This window comes from Eleutherodactylus coqui, chromosome 11, assembly GCF_035609145.1.
Source record: "Eleutherodactylus coqui strain aEleCoq1 chromosome 11, aEleCoq1.hap1, whole genome shotgun sequence".
NCBI classification, from domain to species: Eukaryota; Metazoa; Chordata; class Amphibia; order Anura; family Eleutherodactylidae; genus Eleutherodactylus; species Eleutherodactylus coqui.
Window position 1 is genome coordinate 114,049,417 of NC_089847.1, and position 21,790 is coordinate 114,071,206.

At 43.9% G+C, this 21,790-nt stretch overlaps 1 protein-coding gene across 1 annotated transcript in view; it reads left to right on the forward strand.

Annotated features, from left to right (window-relative positions):
• Positions 1 to 7,901, forward strand: part of SYT9 (synaptotagmin 9) — a 174,053-nt gene extending 166,152 nt beyond the window's left edge. Inside the window, exon 7 of the mRNA XM_066582262.1 lies at positions 7,561 to 7,901. Coding sequence (XP_066438359.1) covers positions 7,561 to 7,629 — 69 coding nt within the window. The 3' untranslated portion in view covers positions 7,630 to 7,901. The remainder of the gene's footprint in view (positions 1 to 7,560) is intronic.
• Positions 7,902 to 21,790: the final 13,889 nt, after the last annotated feature.

The window sequence follows — 21,790 nt, forward strand, 5'->3', positions numbered from 1 at the left end:
TCAGGATGAGGTCGGTTAGTGGAGGGTGGAAATACCAGCAGGTCAGTTTTAGAAAGGTTTAGTTTTAGGTAGAGAGAGAACATAGTGTTAGAGACAGCGGACAGACAGTTAGTGATGTTTTGGAGTAAAGGTGCAGAGATGTCACGGGAAGAGGTGTATAGCTGGGTGTCATCAGCATACAGGTGGTATTGGAGGCCAAATCTCCTGATGGTTTGTCCAATAGGGGCTGTGTAGATAGAGAAAAGAAGGGGGCCGAGGACAGAGCCCTGGGGGACCCCAACAGCAAGGGGAAGAGGAGGGGAGGTAGAGCCAGCAAAGGAGACACTAAAAGAGCGGTCAGATAGGTAGGAAGAGAACCAGGAGAGGGCAGTATCCTTTAGGCCAATGGAGCGTAGCATACTGAGGAGGAGTTTGTGGTCAACAGTGTCAAATGCTGTGGAGCGGTCGAGGAGGATCAGTAGGGAGTAATCGCCCCTCGATTTGGCTGTCAGTAGGTCATTGGATACCCTTGTAAGAGCAGTTTCTGTCGAGTGTTGAGGTCGAAAGCCAGACTGTAGGGGGTCTAGGAGAGAGTGCTCTGATAGGTAGCTTACAAGGCGGGAGTAAACCAGCCGTTCTAGTAGTTTGGAGATGAAGGGGAGGTTTGAGATGGGTCGGTAGTTGGCAGCATCAGTCGCGTCCAGAGTCGGCTTCTTTAGCAGTGGGGATATGATGGCGTGTTTGAAAGAAGAGGGAAAGATGCCAGAGGTCAGAGAGAGGTTGATATCATTTTCATGGCAGCTCAGACCCAAGTGCAATAATGAAATAGTTGGAATCACCACTCTACACTAAGGCTAAGGGCTTGGTTACACAAGCATTTTTTGGTCTGATCTGCAGACGCGCTTGCGATCTGCAGATCTATAGACCCAATGCATCCCAATGGGAGCAGGCACATGTCCGTTTTTTATGCAGATGTGCGATAAATTATAGGACACAACGATTCGCAGAATGCGCGTATCTGCATTCTGTGAATCGTTGTGTTCTATATATGCGCTCAATGGGGCTGGCGGTAGCAGCGCCGACCCCATTGAGAACATATACTAAAGATCGTTGTCCTCTGCCACAGCTGTAACAGCTGTGGCAGAGGAGAAAATATTCGCCCACTGAATTCAATGGAGCCGGCAATACAGCTGGCTCCATTGAAAGCAATGGGCTGCCGGCAAGTGCTAGATGAATTTTCGGGGAAGGGCTTAAAATATTAGCCCTTCCCTGAAAAAGCATCCTGAAAATGTGTAAAAAAAAAGAAAAAAAGTATATTCACCTTTTTCCTGCAGCCGGAGTTCAGCCGCGTCTGGCCGGCAGTTCTCCTGAACTGCTCTCTGTAGTATTCAGCAGGCGGGGATTTAAAATCCCCGCCTGCTGAATGGGCTGCCTCTGATTGGTCACAGCCCTCACCAATCAGAGGCAGCTCTCACTCACCCATTCATGAATTCATGAATGGGTGAGTGAGTGCTGCCTCTGATTGGCTGAGCACAGGGACCAATTAGAGGCAGCTCTCAGCTATTGAATTAAATCCCCGCCTGCTGAATACTACAGAGAGCAGTTCAGGAGAACTGCCGGCCGGACGCGGCTGAACTCTGGCTGCAGGAAAAAGGTGAGTATACTTTTTAAAAAAATTTTTACACATTTTCAGGATGGTTTTCAGGGAAGGGCTTATATTTTAAGCCCTTCCCCGAAAATTCATCCAGCGCTTGCAGGCAGCCCATTGCATGGAGGATTCTTGAACCACAAATCCACTGTAGATTTCACAGTAAACCCACAGCTAATCCACAGCATGTGGATGAGAATTCTAAAATCTAATTTTTTTCACCCACCCTCATATTTTGCTATTGATTTAACTTCACAAATTTACAGCAATTCCGATACATAAGGACTGACCCTAAAATCTAGATTTCCCTTCTATCATTGGAGCTCTTTTTGTTTTGCTATTCGTTTGTATTTTCGGTGCATACAGCAGTAAACATTTCCAATTTCGTAACCGTATTCAGCTGTGCATTGTTCTATTATTTCCGCATGGACAAGCCCCGAGTGGAGGACTGCGAAAATTAAACTACATAGCCCAAACTTGGTTTACACTGAAAAGTTCAGTGATCATAGCTGAGATTCTAGAAGGAGCTGCACTACTTGTGTAGAAATATCTGTATAAACAAGAAATCTTGCGCTGTCTCGGGAGACCTCACAACTCTTCCAGCAATGAGAACAAGTGGAGGGTGACTGCAAACTGTCACATTGTGTGCTAACTATGACTTACAACTTGCCAATCATGTTACGGTGACTGAACTCAGAAAGTTATTTCAAACTTGTGTTTACAATGAAAATGTATAAATGAGATTACTGGGGGACGTGTATGTCCTGTCTCATCGGAATAGGTCTTTAAAAATGTAATTAGAGATTGTGTAGAATTAGTAAAAATAGTTAACTTTTTTTTTCCAGAATCCATAGCAACATTTACAATTGGCCCACTCTCCAGAAAAAAAATTATAGAGTACTAGTATAAAAAGTACTAGTGCCCTCTATGTGACCACACAAAGTAATAGTGCTTCTCTGTGGCCCAAGAAATTATGCCCTTCTGTTCTCACACAAAGTAATAGTGCCCCCTCTGTGACTTCACAAAGTAATAATGCCCACTCTGTGGCTTCACAAAGTAATAATGCCCACTCTGTGGCTTCACAAAGTAATAGTGCCCCCTCTGTGACTTCACAAAGTAATAATGCCCACTCTGTGGCTTCACAAAGTAATAGTGCCCCCTCTGTGGCTCTGCAAAGTAATAGTGCCCCCTCTGTGGCTTTGCAAAGTAATAGTGGCCCCTCTGTGGCCCCATAAAGTAATAGTGCCCCTTCTGTAGCCCTGCAAAGTAATAGTGGCCTCTCTATGACCCCACAAAGTAATAGTGCCCCCTCTGTGGCCCTATCAAGTAATAGTGCCCCTTCTGTAGCCCTGCAAAGTAATAGTGGCCTCTCTATGGCCCCACAAAGTAATAGTGCCCCTTCTGTAGCCCTGCAAAGTAATAGTGACCTTTCTATGGCCCCACAAAATAATAGTGCCCCCTCTGTGGCCCCACAAAATAATAGTGCCCCCTCTGTGGCCCCACAAAATAATAGTGCCCCCACTGTGGCCCCTCAAAATATATAATGGTCCATCTGTACCCAGGCTCCCCTGCCCTTTCAAACAAACAATTAGCAAAGCATCCAGCAGTCTGAAATCTTCAGTATAAGGGCTCATGTCCACGAACGTGTTTTCACTGCGTATCACGCATGCATTGCACGGGCACGTGGTATGCGGTGAATGGAGTCGATGAAAGTCAATGGATTTTCATTGACCCTTGCACACTGGAGTGTGGACACTGCGTATCAATATGCAAGAGAAATAAATCGCAGCATGCTCTATTTCTATACATTGCGTATGGGCAGAATTTCCTGTGCAGAGCAGGGAATTAAAAAAAAAAAAAAATCACACAGCGCATGTCCGTGTGATTTCGGGCATGCGCAGTGCCATATACAGTCACATGCGGTCTCATGTGTAAAATGCTGCATGAAAATGCCCGATGTTATAAATGCATATTGAACAGTATACAATGGATACATTACATATAATAAATATGAGCAATCTAATGGTAAATAATCAATAATAGAGCAGGACTTCTCTTTTTAAATTTAAACCCCAAGACGTACAGTTACGCCCCCGCTTTAACAACAGATCATATTGGTTACCACTAGAGATGAGCGAGCATACTCACTAAGGCAAATTACTCGAGCGAGTAGTGCCTTAGCCGAGTATCTCCCCGCTCGTCCTTAAGATTCGGGTGCCGGCGGAGGGCGGGGGGAGAGTGGGGAGGAACGAGGGGGAGACCTCTCTCTCCTCCCCCCCCCCACCGCTCCCTCCTGCTCACTCCCTCAACTCACCGCTCACCCGCTCAAGTAATTTGCCTTAGCTAGTACGCTCGCTCATCTCTAGTTACCCCCTTGTACTTTTATCAGTATATATTTACCAGGTCTTAAATGTGCATAAGCACAAAAACACATTTGGTAGTGCGACTTTTTGCGCTGTGTATTTATGTTGTACCTGGCTGGAGGTGAGTCTGTGACCGAAAGCTCCACATAGGTCTAGCTGGGGGTATTCTCTTCCCCTGCCCTACTGGCCTTATAGCATTGGCTCGGTCTGCTACTATTGATGGAATGCCAATGTCTGATATTGCAGCTCATCCCCCAAGTTGGGCTATGTTGCCATATCACACACTGCTATGGAAAGGCATGGCATTGTTCCTGGGGAAAAAAGGAAATATTTGATTCCTGGTAAAGCAGGAATGACTTAAAACAATTATATTAGACCCATTTGGAAAACCACCGAGCTAAAGGCAGTTGAAGCCCCCAGTAAGTAGCTAACATCGTTGGGAGAAACTACAAGCTACGGTATTATGTAATATCACATGGTGCCCACTCTTACTTTCTCTGGTCATCATAACATCTTGTAAACTTCGGCCCATAAAATGTTTGGTCTCAGGCTGGACTTGCCTATAGGAGGATCCCGAAGCAATGCCAATGGGTAGGCCTAACACAACCCAATAAGACACTGGTTCAAAAGTCCACTGTGAAGCCTATAAAAAATAAGGACATTTTACACATGGGGATAAAGTGAAATCAAAATCTCCATTCCTGATACTGTCAAAAAATTAGGTCAAAAGACCTAATAGCTAAAGCGGCCTACACAGTCAACAAGCCCCATAGAGGGACTACACCCAAAGCTGGCAAGGACACATTACTTTTAGATGAATGGATACCTTTTTAACACCGAAACAGTTAATTGTATGAATTTCTCAAAACGATGTGATGGGAAATCACTTGATCCTTTGAGATTACTATTTGGGGTCACAATGCTCCAAGATGACAACTGTCATGCCAACCTTTATTACCTCCAACCTCCATATTAGCAGCTCTGTTGACTTTGGGACAGAGACAGGAAAAAGACTCAACTATGAACCATAACCCCAATTCCTGAGGGAGAGGATGCTCATCGCAAGTCCGATCCTCCTCCAGGGGGCCCATAGCCATGCACTGTATAATCCCATTCCTGCAAGGGCCTACACACTGTAGAGGCAAACCATGCAGCTGCTATGGGGCCCATTGAGAATAGGGGTCCAGCAATCATTGGCCCTACTCTCTGGGTTACTGGAGCCAGTAGACTCACCTCTTGAGATGAACTGAATTGCTCGAAAACAAGGCGGTTGAAAATAGCCTTAAAGATTATGGAAAGGAGAAAAAAAACACCCTTCTGCCCTGGGTGCCAAAATCCAGCACCTTCATGCGTGGCCCATTTTGATATTTGCTATGGGGCCCCCTCTTTTCTATGTACGCCATTGCATGCTTGATATTACATAGCGGCGTACACATGACGGGTTCTCTCCCAGATGATTTATATCATAACCTTCAAAATCTGACAGATGTAAGAGAACAGAATTAGATTAGATTAGATTGAGATCTCCGAATGATGTAGGGCAGAGACTGGCGATACCGTATATAGGCCAATCAGCCGAACAACAAAACAAATGTCTGTAGAGAATGCAAGCAGTCCCAGGTAAATATCAAGCACAATCCCCTGTCCCCAGCATTGTTCTGAGTTATTATCCCTCTATGATATAATCTTATTGACGGCTGCTTTACCGTCTTGGGAAAAGGAATGGCCTTTCCTGGCCGGACTGACAGGCACCATAAATGCAATTTAAATGCCGGTTGTTGGAAATAACTTCCATCATGAATTTAACTGGGTCAGATGTGAAGCATGGCCATTTTAATAAATGTCATAGACCCTGGGCCCAGCACATCAGTAGAACAATTATTACAATCACTAGGACATGGGGACCTATTACTACTTATAGCTATGGGACTACTACAGTCATCAGTGTACATGTGTTCCCAGATTTAATTACGAAAACCCCATAACAACACCATAATAATTAATAAGTCCTGATGATGTTCCTCATGTAGCCTGAAAAGATTATATACAGCTCCTTTCCACCTCGATGTCGGCTCATCTATCAACTGCATTATACGTCTGCCATGAAGCCATGTTTTGCATGCGTCTTCTTTCATGGAAGGGCAAAAGTAATTGGACACCTGAATAAGAATCAAGAGTAGTATTTATTTCCATATGTTAATACTTAGTGGGACTCCTTTGGCTTTAGTGACATTGGATACTCTCCGTGGCATACTTTCTACTAACATCTGATACACTTCGTCCCAAAGATGCTCAGTAGGGTTCAGGTCGGGACTCTGTGCAGCCGGTCCAATCATGGAACATCCATATCCTCAAACCAACGTAAAGCAGTGTTGGATGTGTGATGAGGCGCGTTGTGTTGTTGGAAGTATGGCCGACCATTCCCAGAGTATTACCACATTGTCAGCAGCACATTATTGTCTAGGATGTCAGGGTCACCTCAGTGTTCATGGTTCTTGCCACTACAACCAACAGACCGAGACCATGCCACGTAACACATCCCCAGACCATAACGGCACCTCTGTCGTACTTAACTCATGGCACAACACACTCAGGCAAAAGGTGTTCCCCAGGATCCTCCACACCCAGGTACATCCATGTGATATAAAGATGGAGTAGCATGATTCGTCACTCTATAGAACGTGCTTCCATCACTTAAAAAATAGACTCCCTGAAGCTTGATCAAACTGGCAACTAATTGGGCAAAGTAGGTAGATCATGTCATACACATGTAGTTTCAGCCAATCACGACCAAGATTTTCCAACCTGGCTGATCACATTTCTAACAGGCTTCATTGGCCTTTGCACTCGATCATTCATATTAATTTCTCAAATGATGATTGGACAAAATGGCCAATATTGAATTTTATCTCATGTGTATGGGCGCCTTAAATGTTTGAAGGATTTACAATAATTTGTGATTTGAACTTCCTAAACTGTAGACATGACCAGGGCTAGATTATAAGGAGGTCACATACCCTGGGCCTCAACCACTTTGGGGATTATCGATCACCCAGTTGCTAATAGAACTTACTAAAAACTACTGACACGGTACATGATGAACCAAAGACCGATGACTAATCTTTAGAGATGAGCGAGTATACTCGCTAAGGCACATTACTCGAGCGAGTAGTGTCTTAGCTGAGTATCTCCCCGCTCGTCTCTAAAGATTCGGGGGCCGGCGTGGGTGACAGGTGAGTTGCGGCGGGGAACGGGGGGGGGGGGGGGGAGAGGGAGAGAGAGATCTTCTCCCCTCCATTCCTCCCCACTCTCCCCCACCGCTCCCCGCCGCCCCCGAATCTCACGGAGACAAGTGGGGAGATACTCGGCTAAGGCACTACTCGCTCGAGTAATGCGCCTTGGCGAGTATACTCGCTCATCTCTACTGATCTTCTTTAAATGACCCTTCCCAAGACAATGTGTAACGTTATAGGTGTATGATGAAGATATGCTCATGTCGGGCAGAACCTGTTGATATTTTTCTTGCCTTTGCTGAAGAAACAATATTAATCTATATTTTTTATTACCTAGTGGTCTGCTCAAAATGCAGCAACCGGCAATGGATCATGCAATTCTCTGAAGGGTCCACCATCTCCGTGAATACAGTCGAATAACCATGCAAAGGTCAAACTTGTAAGACGGAATATTAAAGAGCGCTGGCTACCTGCTTCCTCTAAAGCCAGAAGGAAGAGTTTGGACACTAGAAGATTTAATAGGGGACATATATGACATCTGGCACCAGGAAAAATTTGCTAGAAGTTGCTGTAACCCATGCCAACCATACAGATCATAGCAGTCAACTGTAGAAACCATAACAGAGCCATGATTTTTGCATCTTTTCTGGGGCGCAGGTTTTCATAAATGTTCCTGAGTGTGCGTTACTTGTTATTTTGTTCTTTTCGTTCCTACCCATTTCTTTCCTTTCCACTTATTGATGACATCACTAGATCTGGAATGTTTTTCAATGGCATGCTGCTTAGGTTCACCTACATAACCTGCTCACATCATATCATTTATGGCCCGTGTTGGATTTCTAATAACATCGGTTCATCCACAGGTATCATTATTCTTTCCGGTTTCCTAATTCCGTACGTTCTATTCAGTATTATCATTGTTTTCATAATAGTAAAATTCGGCGCCCCCCCCCCCCCCTCCTTTGACTGATGTTTTTGTAGTGTCAGAGAAGGTTATGTACTAACAGGGATGTGGACATGCACAGTGTCGTAGGAACCTTCAAAGATGACTTCCAACCAGTTTTTTTTTCTTACCGAGATGTTGGCATTTAATCGTGATGGCCATTGTAGAAGAAGTTACAAAGAAAGTGCATCCACTTGCAGTAGTGTCTAAGCAACAGGGCTCCCAAAAAGGTGCATGGGGCCTCTATGGTACCTTCTTATGCCTCCGATTTGTTTTTGGACAACTCGGCAGAAAAAGGATTGTAGCATGTAGCATATAGAGATAAAAGGAAGTATGGCTTCTAGTGGAAAAATATCTCCATACATAGAGCGTCTGTATGGCAGCATATATGGGCTCCATGGCTCTGTACTAGGGAGCCCTACTGCCTCAGTGCTCTGCTTTACAGGCTGCATTCCCACATTAAATGTGATGACAAATATGTTGGCAGAACCAGTTTTCCAAATATACAGTGGAAAAGAAAAATGCCAATATGTAGAAAAATTATTACCAATGGATGGGGCTATTGCTCTACTGTCAATGATATTGGTAAATAGCCATTATCAGGTTTTGGGTGGAAACCTTTTTGACTAATACTCACATTACTGTGAATCACGCTCAACGTTAACATTATTCTGTAAGGAAGAAAGCTGCCGACAATGTGGCCTTTTTAACCATAGAGGAACATTCAGGGCGCGCACGAGTTGTGCTAAATGAACAATTTTCTACAACTCGCGGGCCATGAAATGTCATAGTGCAACCCTAATCTAAATCAAGGAGATTCTTCACAGTTTTAATAAATGAATATTAGATGTAAAGAAACAATGCCACTCCTTTACTTGAGCAGAGGGTCAAGGAAAAATAGGAGTGGCCTATCTAAAAGGGCGGGGCTACATATATTCAGATCTCACCCCATTTAATATAAAACCCCAAGTCGGTCTCTTAAATTCATTTCAGACTCCCTAAATGTAGTCAGACCTCTTAAATGATCAAACTCCCTAAATATAGCCAGATACTTTATATTATCAGACCCCAGACCGAACACCCTAAATATAATCAGATGCCAGACCCCCTAAATATAGTCAGATCATCTATATTATATTCAGACACCAGACTTTGACCCCTAACTTTATTCAGACCCCAGATGAGACAAGGAAATTATATTAAGTCCCCAGACCAAACGATATACTTGCCCTCTTTGGTCCCAACTCCAGCTTAGCGGTGGGCATGCTGCAATGGTTTTTGATGGCATCATTTATCAGTATGTCGTGCGCACATCCAGAGGCATAACTAGGGCCTCTGCCTACAATGTGCATTTATAATACTTGTGTCTGCTTATATGACAGAGGGGCCCCCTAAGGCTCCAGGGCCAGGTAACGGCTTCTACCTCTGCAACCCCTATAGCAATTCCCCTGCACATACCCGATCCTGATGGTGGATGGCATCAGAACCCAGTGGAGCAGTGCCCAGAGCTAAGCAGAAGCCGGGAGTGAAAAGAGGAAGTATGTAGGCCACTATTTATTGCATTATTCCAATAGATAATGGTTGCTCTTTTTTCTGCTTCTTGCGCCATGTTTTTACCTTTCCTCCCCGGTAACATAATGAAAGTTATAAAGACCAGCATTTCAAAAGCCGGTCTTAATATTTCCACCGGCCCATCTTGGCACAAACTCAGAAAAGTATGCCAGATCCAATCTGGCTTTTATTTCTGGTATAATTTATGGCCACACCCCTTCCTGACTAGCCACGCCCCCATGTAAAAAAAAATGTGCAGCCGTTGGCTCAGGCAGCAAAAAAAAAAATTAAAATTTTTGCACAAATTTGTACAGAAAGTGGCATTAAATCTTTTATAAATGTCCCTTTATATATTGCTGGGTGATTAAGTGAAGGAGGGTGAAAATAGGGTTACTCCCAGTAGTTTTAAATGAGGCGCACAGAGAATTACATTGAATGAGCGTTACTTAGAAATACACAAAAAAATCTATTTAAATGAAAACTATTGTAGGCTGAAATGCTGGGCCTGCTGGGAGACGTCAGGGTTATCATAGGGCGCTGAGCCCCAGCCAAATAATCATAGGTTTTCTATCTTTTTCTTACTTGGGCTAAAAAAAATCTGTAGGCAGATTTTGATTGGTTGCTGTAAGTCCTAGTGCCCATATGATAACAGTGGGCATACTGTACGTTCAGGAGGTGTTGTCATGGGGGCACAGTGGTTCTTCTCACAGGAGGTCCGTGAATATCTGACTCTCAGTATGGTAATAAGATATTAAGGCTGAATCCACATGAGCATATTTGCGCACATAATACGTGGAAAATAAAAGCTATTGATTTCAATGGGCTCGGTCACATGCGTGTATTTCACGTGTGCATTTCGGTCACGTAAAAATATGTGTTCCATTTTGCTGCACATTTGCGCAAGGAAAGAAAGCATTTTGAAGTCTTGAAACTGGCCGTTTCAATGGCTCAGAGCATCGTTGTGCATTTTTTTCGCACGTGCAAAAAGCAGAGTTGCATAGGAAATATGCAACGCCCATTCCGCAAAAATGCTACGCAAATATGCATACGCTCGTGTGAATCTGGCCTAAAGGCTTTCACATCAAAGACGTGCTGTCACTTTCCTGTCATGTCCGTTTTAGTAAATACTTGTATTCTCCATTAAGTATACATTTTGAAACTTTAAAACGCTGGATTGTGTCGTCCCTCTGTTATTCCTACTGGAAATGTTTAAATAAGTGGATAGCTTGGTTTTACCAATCCCCTTGTCAAAGAGGTGAGGCCCTATATAGTCAGCCATGATTGGACAGTGTTATACTGTACAGGGACACTTCCAACTCTTAGTTGTGAATTTATTCATACATTTCCAGGAGGAATAACAGAGGAACAAGATTCGTAAAAAAAGTCAACATTTTTATTTCATGAAGAATACAAGTATTTACTAAAACAGCCATGTCAGGAGAGCCGACATATCCTGACAGTGGCACCCCTTTAAAGGGAACCCATCATTAAGTATTTACAACGCAATCCATGATAAACCTTTAAACGTGCCGCTAATGAGATTTCCTTATCGCTATTTGGTTCTGTAATCCGCGCCCCAATACCTTTACAATCTCCCATTCTGTAGTCTAATGAGCTGAAAAGAGTCAGATATTTCCTTCTGTGCCGCCCGGCGCGCCCCGCTCTTCCTTGGCATGCATAGTGACTTCCCTTCTTCGCTGTAATCCCGCGCAGGCGCTGCCCGCACGGCGCAGCTCGCCTTTACTAGCTGTAACTCCAGCAGCTTACTGCGCATGCACCATGAGGATTGTTACACTGTGTCCGAGGTCAGGTGACTATGGGGGTAACGATCCTCAGGCGCATGCGCAGTACGCTGCTGGAGTAACAGCGAGTAAGGACGCAGCCCTTTTTTTTTTTTCTCATTTTCGTTTTTTCTTCCCCACTTTCAAATAATCCTAACTCTTTTATTCATCCATCGGCGTCGCCGTATGAGGGCTTGTTTTTTGCAGGACGAGTTGTATTTTTTAGTGGCACTGTTTAATGTACCGTATATTGTAGTGAAAACTTTTTAAAAATTCCAAATGGAGTGAAATGGAAAAAAAAGTCGCAATTCTGCCATTTCTATGGTGTCTTGTTTTTACGAAGTACACACTGCAGCAAAGATGACATTATAACTTTATTTTGGGGGTAAATACGATTTTTATGATACCAAATTTATATTGTTTTTTTTTTTCTGTACCACTTTTAAAATATAAAAAATCTTTGGAAAAAACTTTTTTTATTTTTCCGTTGACACAGTCGTGTGAGGGCTCATTTTTTGCGAGACGTCCTGTACTTTCTATTGGTATCATTTTTGAGTACCTATGACTTTTATGATCGCTTTATATTACTTTCTTTCTTAGAAATGAGTGACCTATTCTGAGATTGCGTATTTTGTTTCTGACGACCATTACCGTGCATGGTCGAGTAAATAATGCGTTTGTTTGATAGATCAGACTTTTATGGATACCAAATACGTTTTTGGGGGGATGGGGGGTTAATTTAGAATTTTTAAATATGAATATGGGGAAACATTTTTTTTTTACTTTTAATACCTTTTATTTTTGGAAATAATACAACTTTTTTAAACTGATTGTTAATTTTTTTTTAGTCTTCATAGAGGACAAGAACTTGCGATGGTTTGATCGCTCCTGCAGTATGATGTAATGCCATAGTATTACATTATATCACGATCTGAGAGACTATAAGCATGGCTTGATAGGCAATCTGCAATGGCAGCCCTGGCCGTTTTCAGAAGGCCCACAGCTGCCAAGACAACCTGCAATCTCATAATAGGGGCCATTCATGACCCCCAAACTTCCATGTGGGCATTTAAATGCCACCTTCAGAATTGATAGTGGCATTTAAAAGGTTAACAGCAGCAATCATCATGAGTGCTGATCACAGCTGTTGTGAGCGGGCGTCAACTGTAAGAAACAGCCGGCACTCGCATTATATGGAGCGGGATCGACCCCTCACCCCCACCTCCCCCCATACAAACCTCCATTACGTAACTGTCCAGATTATAAAGGAACCAGGCCTGCATTGCACAACCAATTAGCAACAAGGAAATCTCATTAGCAGCACGCTTAAAGGTTTATCACAGATTGCAATTAGAGATGAGCGAGTATACTCGCTAAGGCAAACTACTCGAGCGAGTAGTGCCTTATTCGAGTACCTGCCCGCTCGTTCCTAAAGGTTCGGCTGCCGGCGCGGGGAAGCGGTGAGTTGCGGGAGTGAGCAGGGAGAAGCAGGGGGGGGGGGGAGAGAGTGAGAGAGAGAGAGATCTCCCCTCCGTTCCTCCCTGCTCTCCCCCGCCACTCCTCGCCCCCTGCTGGCACCCGAATAGGGCTGGTACTCAAATAAGGCAAACTACTAAGTAGTTTGACTTGGCGAGTACGCTCGCTCATCTCTAATTGCAATGTAAAAACTTGATGACAGGTTCCCCTTAAAGCCAGCATCTGATTGGTTCCCCCCACTATGCACATCCACTCCCTTGTTATTCTTGAGGAACGTCTCAAGAATCTCTTGGCATTGAAAGCTTGTCCTGATATGCTGTGTTGTAAATGGTGCATGTTTCATCCTCATATGAGATATGAAAGAAAATATACTGTACCGTCAAGAATTTTCCTAAATTTTATATAAAGTGTAAATCTTATAAACACGAGTTCCATGTCTGGTGTGTTCTTTATAGAGACCTAGTATGTACAAATAATATTGTTCTTAATAAAACAATGTATTGTAAGCTACAGCGCAGAGTTATTTTGTGAACCCATCCCAAAGAGCAGGATAACATCCTGGAACCCCGCAGTCTATAGTATTTCTAATAGTATATTGCAGGATGGAAGCTGCTCTTCTCCAGTCATCGAGGTTCTACCATACTTACGGAAATGGACCATATCTTATAATACACACAGTAGCTGCTGCAGAACATGAAACGAGAAAGTTGATCGTCATTACGATTGCTTCCAGCATCTGCTGATTGAACATGAGGTATGTTGTACTGCACAGTAGATGAGGTCTGCAATTAGGGTTGTCACCCAGCTGATAAACAACCAGCTCCGCCGGTAATTAAGTTCCAAGATGAGTAGTGGTATTTATTTTTTAATGGCTGGTAAAAATAATTTCTGCTTATCAGCAACTTCAGCAGGGCAGCAACCATGGCAGCAAGCCACTGACTGCTTCCTTCACCTGCATCAGCGCTGTGTACTGTATGTGTAGGAATGTAGACATCAGGGGAGGAAGCAGGGTCTTTATATAGTAGTCATGGCGGATGGAGCGGACCTGCTCCAGCGGGCAAATTACTTGCTGCCGTGGTTCTTGCTCAGGGTTACACGATTACTATTGGGAGCAATATTACTACTAGGGCCACTAATGGAGGCACTATTACTATTGGGGCCACTAACAGCGCACTATTAATATTGGGGCCACTAATTGGGGCAGAATTACTATTTGCAGTCACTAATGGGAGCGCTATTACTATTGGGGCCACTAACAGGGCCATACTATAACCATTGGGAGTCACCAATGAGGGTGCGCTATTACTATTGGAGCCATTAATGGGGGCACAATATTACCACTGGAGCTAATAATGGGGGTGCACTATTACCATTGAGGCCACTAAGGGGCCTACTATTACCATTGAGGCTACTGAGAGTGAGCGCTATTACTATAGAGGCCAATGACAGGGGATCCAATTATTACAGGGGCTACTGAAAGGGGGCCCTATTTCTATAGGAGCCACTGGAATAACAGAGATAAAATCATATGTTGTGATAAGCCATACCCCTAGTCACAGCCCTTAGCCATGCTCCCTTTTACATTGGCTGGTATTTTTGGTGACAAAGGTGGCAACCCTATGTGTATTACAAGATACAGTATGGTACATTAGGTCATTGCAGTCATTGACCAGAGATGGGATGTCAACCTTTGCAAAAGTTCCCAACAGGTCAGGCTGTCAGCTACACAGTCTGCCATACCATATCATTGTTGGTCCGTGAGTTTCTATCCTCTACCAGATCTTGCCATAGCTATAGGATACATGCAGAGGCGCACCAGTCACTTTGATGGGAAAACAATGTGTCTCCACGGGTCCCTGTGGCCGTTATGCCAATATTCTTTGCAAACCACAACCTTCCAAATTGGCCAACCTGCTCATGATCTCTGAGCTGCAACCATGAGGACATTCCATTCCCAATGACAGTCAAAGGGTCAAGTCCACACAGCGGAGGGTACTGTCTTTCCAACTCTTCTACACAACTTGGTTCTGAAGATTCAGAAGACGGATAAATATTTTGGGGGATTGTCTCAGTATCCCACTAGCTCAATTAACCTGTCAGTCTCCAAAGGAGGCGACCCTACAGTCAGTCTCCTAGACAGATGTCCTTTCCATCCAATTACTCAAAGGGGTATTCACAGAATAATGTTTTATCACTTATCCATAGGAGAGTGATAAAACTGTGATAGAGAGCGTCTTACGGCTGCAGAATGCGGGACTTTTATCCTCCTATCTTCTTCACTGCATCCCTCATGGACATATGGAGCTTGTATGGAGCGGTTGCCACTATATTCATTCCAATGGGGCTGATGGAAATAACCAATTACAAGCACTCAGCTATTTCCATCAGTCCCATTGAAGATGAATGGTTTGGCACTATGCATCACGGCACTAACCACAGGTCCCTTTGTCTGCACACTCAGTCTGAGCCACGATCTCCAAAATTACCTCCTAAGATACCATCTGTGAAAGTAGTGTTGTGTGTGTAATATTTGTGCGGTGTGCATGGCAAGGAGTACATGTGCAAAAGATTCGCATTGTAGTGAAATTTTACTAACTGGGTCTGCAGCTTTTTCATAACTAATCTTTGTAATGTTTTACTAAGAGAGAAGTTTTACACAAGCTGTAGACTTTGAATTGTTTACTTTGTGGGGTTGCCACACTATATAACCTCTTGCATTGGAACAATAAAACAGAAAAGCTTGGAAACATCGCTTAAGTGTTTCTCATTGTTTTCTTCTCCAATCCATAGTGTATATATAATTAGGCATACCTGATTGATAGGCTACGATATCCCTTAAGTATGCCCCAAACTAAGTGATTACTCTAATAGCACCCCCCATATCATTGCAGTGCTTATCAATGCCTCAGTTCTCCCCCAGGATCAGCTTCAGGCTGTGACTGGATCCACACTATTGCTGGGTTTCTCCTTCTTAGGGCTCCTTCACACGGGCGTATGTTTCGGCAGTATTTTGTGAGCCAAAACCAGGAGTGGGGCCAAAATATGGAAGAAATGCAAATATTTCCATTATACTTACTCTCTGTACGTTCCACTCCTGGTTTTGGCTCACAAAACACTAACAAAAAATACACTTCTGTGAAGGAGCCCTTAACCCCTTAATGACGCGGCCCTTTTTCTTTTTCCATTTTCGTTTTTTCCTCCCCCCTTTAAAAAAAAATCGTAACTCCTTTATTTATCCATCGACGTCGCTGTATGAAGGCTTGTTTTTTGCGGGACGAGTTGTATTTTTCAATGACGCTATTTAATGTGCCATATTATGTACTGAAAAACTTTTAAAAATTGTAAGTGGAGTAAAATTAAAAAAAAATGACATTTCGCCATCTTTTAGTGCGTCTTGTTTCTACGGCGTACAAACGGCAACAAAAACGACACGATAACTTTATTCTATGGGTCGGTACGATTACTACGATACCAAACTTGTATAGGATTTTTTTTTACTACACTACTCTTTTTTTTTTTTTTAAAGACATTTCATTTTTTTCAATTATTTTCTGCGGTCATTTTTGCGCGCAATAACTTTTTTATTTTTCCGTCGACGTAGTTTAGCTAGGGCTCATTTTTTGCGGGATGTTCCGTAGTTTCTGAAAGTACCAATTTTGAATACATACAACTTTTTGATCGCTTTTTATTGCGTTTTTTCTGGGAGACAGGGTAACTAAAAAAGTGCATTTCTGGCGTTCTTTTTTTTTTCAGACGACGTTCTCCGTGCGGGAAAAATAATGCACTACTTTGATCATTCGGACTTTTACAGACACGGCGATATCAAATACATATTTTTTATTTATTATTTAGATTTTTTAATAATAAATATGGCAAAAGGGGGGTGATTTAAACTTTTACAACTTTTTTTTTTTCAATTAAAAAAAACTTTATTGATTTTTTTTTTCATATTACTTTGCAGTCCCCCTGGGGGACTTTAACATGTGATGCTTTGATCGCTCCTAGAGTATGACATAATGCTATAGCATTACGTCATACTGCTTTTTGACTGGCAGTCTATCAAGCCACCTAATGGGGATGGCTTGATAGGTAGTCTGCTATGGCAGCCCTGGGGCCTTTCATTAGGCCCCCGGCTGCCATGACACCTGCACGGCTCCCCTGATCTCCCTGATCTCACCGCGGGGGAGGGGGCGTGCGGGACCCCCGAACATCGTTCAGGGGATTTAAATGCCGCTGTCAGAATTGACAGTGGCATTTAAATGGTTAATAGCCGCGATTGACCGCACGGCCACTCGCGGCTATTGCCCGCGGGTGTCAGCTGCTATAAACAGCTGACGCCCGCACTGTATGAAGAGAGGTTGCCACGCAACCTCTCTTCATACATACCCCAACGCTCCATGACGTACTCGTACGTCATTGGTCGTGAAGGGGTTAATGTCGGCCAAGAACAAAGCAGGAATGCGTTGTGTGAAGCCGACCTTGGAGCGGATTCAGACGGGTGTGGTTTTCCCCCCTTACACTGCTGTGATAATCACAACCGTATAACAGGACAGAATGAAACCGCTAAACTCTATGGCATTTCAGGGATTTCATTTTCACCACCTCTTTTTTCGGCTGTGATTTGTGCGGCCGGGAAAAGACAGGACCTGCTCTATCCTCCCTGCTGGAGAGATCCAAGAACTCAGACGAGAAAAGAGCCCAATCATTTAAATGTGTAAATTCACATGAACGATTTTTCTCTCGGATTGATAGTCTGAGTTGGCAAAACTTCAGCATCTCCTATTTTTGTGCGATTCTTCTTCAGAATCAACCATTATTTTTTATGGGAGTATTAAAAAACACATCGCAAACCATGCGATTTGCATGCAATTTTTACACGATTGTGGTGCGTTTTGTAACGAGGGACCACATAAAATAAGAACCAAAAAGCGCAGAGTAGAAAAAACGTGATAAAAGCATACGTTTTTAACAAGCCTCAAAAACGCACATGAAAACCATATAGAAAACGGTCATTTTGCATGTGTGAATAAAAGAATTGGGAATTCTATGTCAATCAACAGACCCGTATATACTCGAGTATAAGCCGACCCGAATATAAGCCAAGGCACCTAATTTTACCACAAAAAAACTGGGAAAACTTATTGACTCGAGTATAAGCCTAGGGTGAGAAATGCAGCAGCTATTGGTACTGTATACGCGGAAATATTCCCCACGGGGAGTCTCCTTGTCACTAAACACTGTGACTGCCTGCTGAAAGGGCTGCATCTAATTGGCTGAGCACTCAGCCAATCACAGGCAGCGCTCAGCAATTCATTGAATGACAGCTGAGTAGAGATGAGTGAGCGTACTCGCTAAGGCAGGGGAGAGCGGTGAGTTGCGGGAGTGAGAGCGGGGGGGGGGGGATAGAGTGAGAGATCTCCCCCCCCCCCCCGTTCCTCCCCACTCTCCCCCGCCGCTCCCCGCCGGCCCCTGAATCTTTTGAGACGAGCGGGCAGGTACTCGCATAAGGCCCTACTCGCTCGAGTAATTTGCCTTAGCGAGTACGCTCGCTCCTCTCTACAGCTGAGCGCTGCCTGTGATCGGTCACAGCACTCAGACAATCCCAGGCAGCGCTCAGCCATTCAATGAATTCAATCAGATGCAGCCCTTCCAGCAGCCAGGGATTTTAAAAAAAACTGCTGAAAAAACTAAATTATAGTTACAGGACCCAAGCGGCTAGACGCGTCTGAACCCAGGCAGCGGCGGAGAGGTAAGTATAGATTTTTATTTTTTTTTAACTACAACTAGGGATGATTTTTCAGGGAAGGGCTTATATTTAAAGCCCTTCCTCGAAAAGCACTGCAGGACTTGCCAACAGCCCATTGCTTTGGTGCACAAGACCCTCACTTAAGTATAAGCCAAGGGGGGCTTTTTCAGCATAAAAAATGTGCTGAAAAAGTCGGCCTATTCTCGAGTATATACGGTAGATGATACGAGAAGATCCAGGGTGAAAAGGTGAGAACAAGAAGTCCTCCCATTCTATCTGTGAGCGGTACTGTATAATCAGTGTGTAGTGAAATCCCATATAAGTATCTATCATAGACGCAGACCATGTGTCTGTAATTTGGGAGGTTAATCTTGACTTCATATGAAAAAAAACCTCCGTAAGTGAGGCCTGCAGAGATACAGTACAGCCCATAGCAGTCAAGGGACACTGCATTACCAATCTTAACACCACCAATATGGAATTCGACAAGTATGCAAAAACATAGCGGAAGCCATATTACTCTTCTTCATCTTCTTCTACATTTAATTATCACTTGATTTCTTTTTCCATCAATGACAAATGTAATAACTTAAAAAAAAAAAAAAGAGAGATCTCTGCCTCAATGTATTCAGACTGTCCTGGCAAAGAACCCAAATATAGAACGTGAGCGTACAGTATATTCCACATTCTATCTATGTGTCAGCGAGAATGTGACACATTGCAACAACCGTGAAATAGTATCCGATGAGTGGAGAGTAAGGAGAAGTATTCTGACAGCATGGAAACCTGTAAATGAATTGTAAGCCGGAGCGCAGACTCTTCATTATGTCATTCATGAGGAGCTAATTATGGTTGGGGATCTTTCATGCTACTGTATATCCATTGTACACAATGTTAATTGGGAGCCACATGCATGTGTTAGATCGTGTCAGCAAATTCTAATGCTACATTTAGTGACTTCAAAGGAATCTGTCATCAAAACAAATCACTCTGAACTAGGGCAATTTCATCTTCTATAGAGCCACTAGAATGAAGTTTGCACCATAGGCTAATGAGTAGATGAGTAGCTGGGGTGGGGGGGGGGGGGGGGGGGTAAATGATTTTAGAAGAGTGGATGAGAAGACACAACGGTCCATGATGAAGGACACTTAGATCTGTGTCACACAAACGTATCTGTGCACTCAAAATTTGTGATTTCAATGGGTTCATTGCAGATAAGGAAGCTGGAACAATACCTCTGCAGCGCCACCTATCGGATAGCAGTGGTCCTGCAAATCAATGATTGACTCTTTATACAGGTCTTGTGTGCCTGCATGTATCTGCAAGCATGCTCCCATTCATTGAAATGGGCAAATAAGTTAATTAGTTCAATATGTGCTATTTTCGAAAAGAAATGCGCATGCGAAGTACACGCATGTGAGCAGACCCATTGAAACCAATGGGTTCTATTTAGAGATGAGCGAGTATACTCGGTAAAGGCAATTGCTCGAGCGAGCATTGCCTTTATCGAGTATACTCGCTCATCTCTAGTTCTATTCGTATTGCGTGCACAAATTTAAACATGTGACAAAGGCCTAAGGGCTCCCACCCACTGGCGTTTTTTTTCTCCACTGCGATGCGATTCTAAAGTTAAAGTCTCGCATCGCAGTGCGAGAAAAACGCAGGCGGATATCCCAAAATCGCTGGGATATCGCTGCGACATCGCCAGTCTTTTTAATGGGGCCAGCGGCAGCAGCGCTAGCCCCATTGAGAAGATATGGAGAATGCCGCATACTTCTGCCACAGCTGTCACAGCTGTCACATCTGTGGCAGGAGTTTCCTTCATCCCCGCGGGGACCGCGGGGATGAAGGAATCCTCTGTCACAGCTGTGGCAGAAGTCAGCGGCATGCTATCCCATTGCTTTCAATGGGATCGGCACTGCTGCCGATCCCATTGAAAGCAGTGGTTTCTGACAAGCCCTGCAGAATGATTATCGGAGAAGGGCTTGAAATATAAGCCCTTCCCCGATAATCATAAAAAAGTGGTTAAAAAAAATAATAAAAAAGTTACTCACCTCTCCTGCTGTCAGCCGCGTCCTCCGGCTGGCTCCCCGGCACTGCTACTGAGCTCTTTCAGTGCAGATTGGCTGAGGGCTCAGCCAATAGCAGCTACTGCTTAGCTATTGGCTGAGCGCTCAGCCAATGACAGATAGCTCTTAGCTATTCATTCATGAATAGCTAAAATATTGCTATTCATGAATGAATAGCTAAGAGCTATCTGCCATTGGCTGAACGCTCAGCCAATAGCTAAGCACTGGCTGCTATTGGCTGAGCCCTCAGCCAATCCGCACAGCCCTTTCAGGAGGCGGGGATTTTTAAATCCCTGTCTGCTGAAAGAGCTCAGTAGCAGTGCCGGGGAGCCAGCCGGAGGACGCGGCTGACAGCAGGAGAGGTGAGTAACTTTTTTATTATTTTTTAAACCACTTTTTTTATGATTATCGGGGAAGGGCTTATATTTCAAGCCCTTCTCTGATAATCATTCTGCAGGGCTTGTCAGAAACCACTGCTTTCAATGGGATCGGCAGCAGTGCCGATCCCATTGAAAGGAATGGGATAGCATGCCGCTGACTTCTGCCACAGCTGTGACAGCTGTGGCAGAAGTCAGCGGCATTCTCCATATCTTTTCAATGGGGCTAGCACTGCTGCCGCTGGCCCCATTGAAAAGACTGTCGCAGCGATATCGCAGCGATTTTCTCGCACTGCTCCGCGATAGTTTTCACTTACTCTCGCAGCGCAGTGGAGAAAAAAACGCTAGTGGGTGGGAGCCCTAAGGCCTCCTTTATATGACCATATTCATTTTTATGTTCGCTCGTATGCGCTGTTTTATCACATGAAGGAATAATTGCCGCGATCGAGTCCTGAACTTTAGCCGCATGTTTTCGGCCATTCACACAGGCTGCTGCTGCGTATCGGCAAAAAAATACGCAGAAGCGTTGAAAACCATTGATCGCTGAAAAATGTTAAAAATGACTACTAATGCTTAAATCGGGCCAGCTGTGTTCTTTTCCCAGCGCTGTACGCCATGTTATTC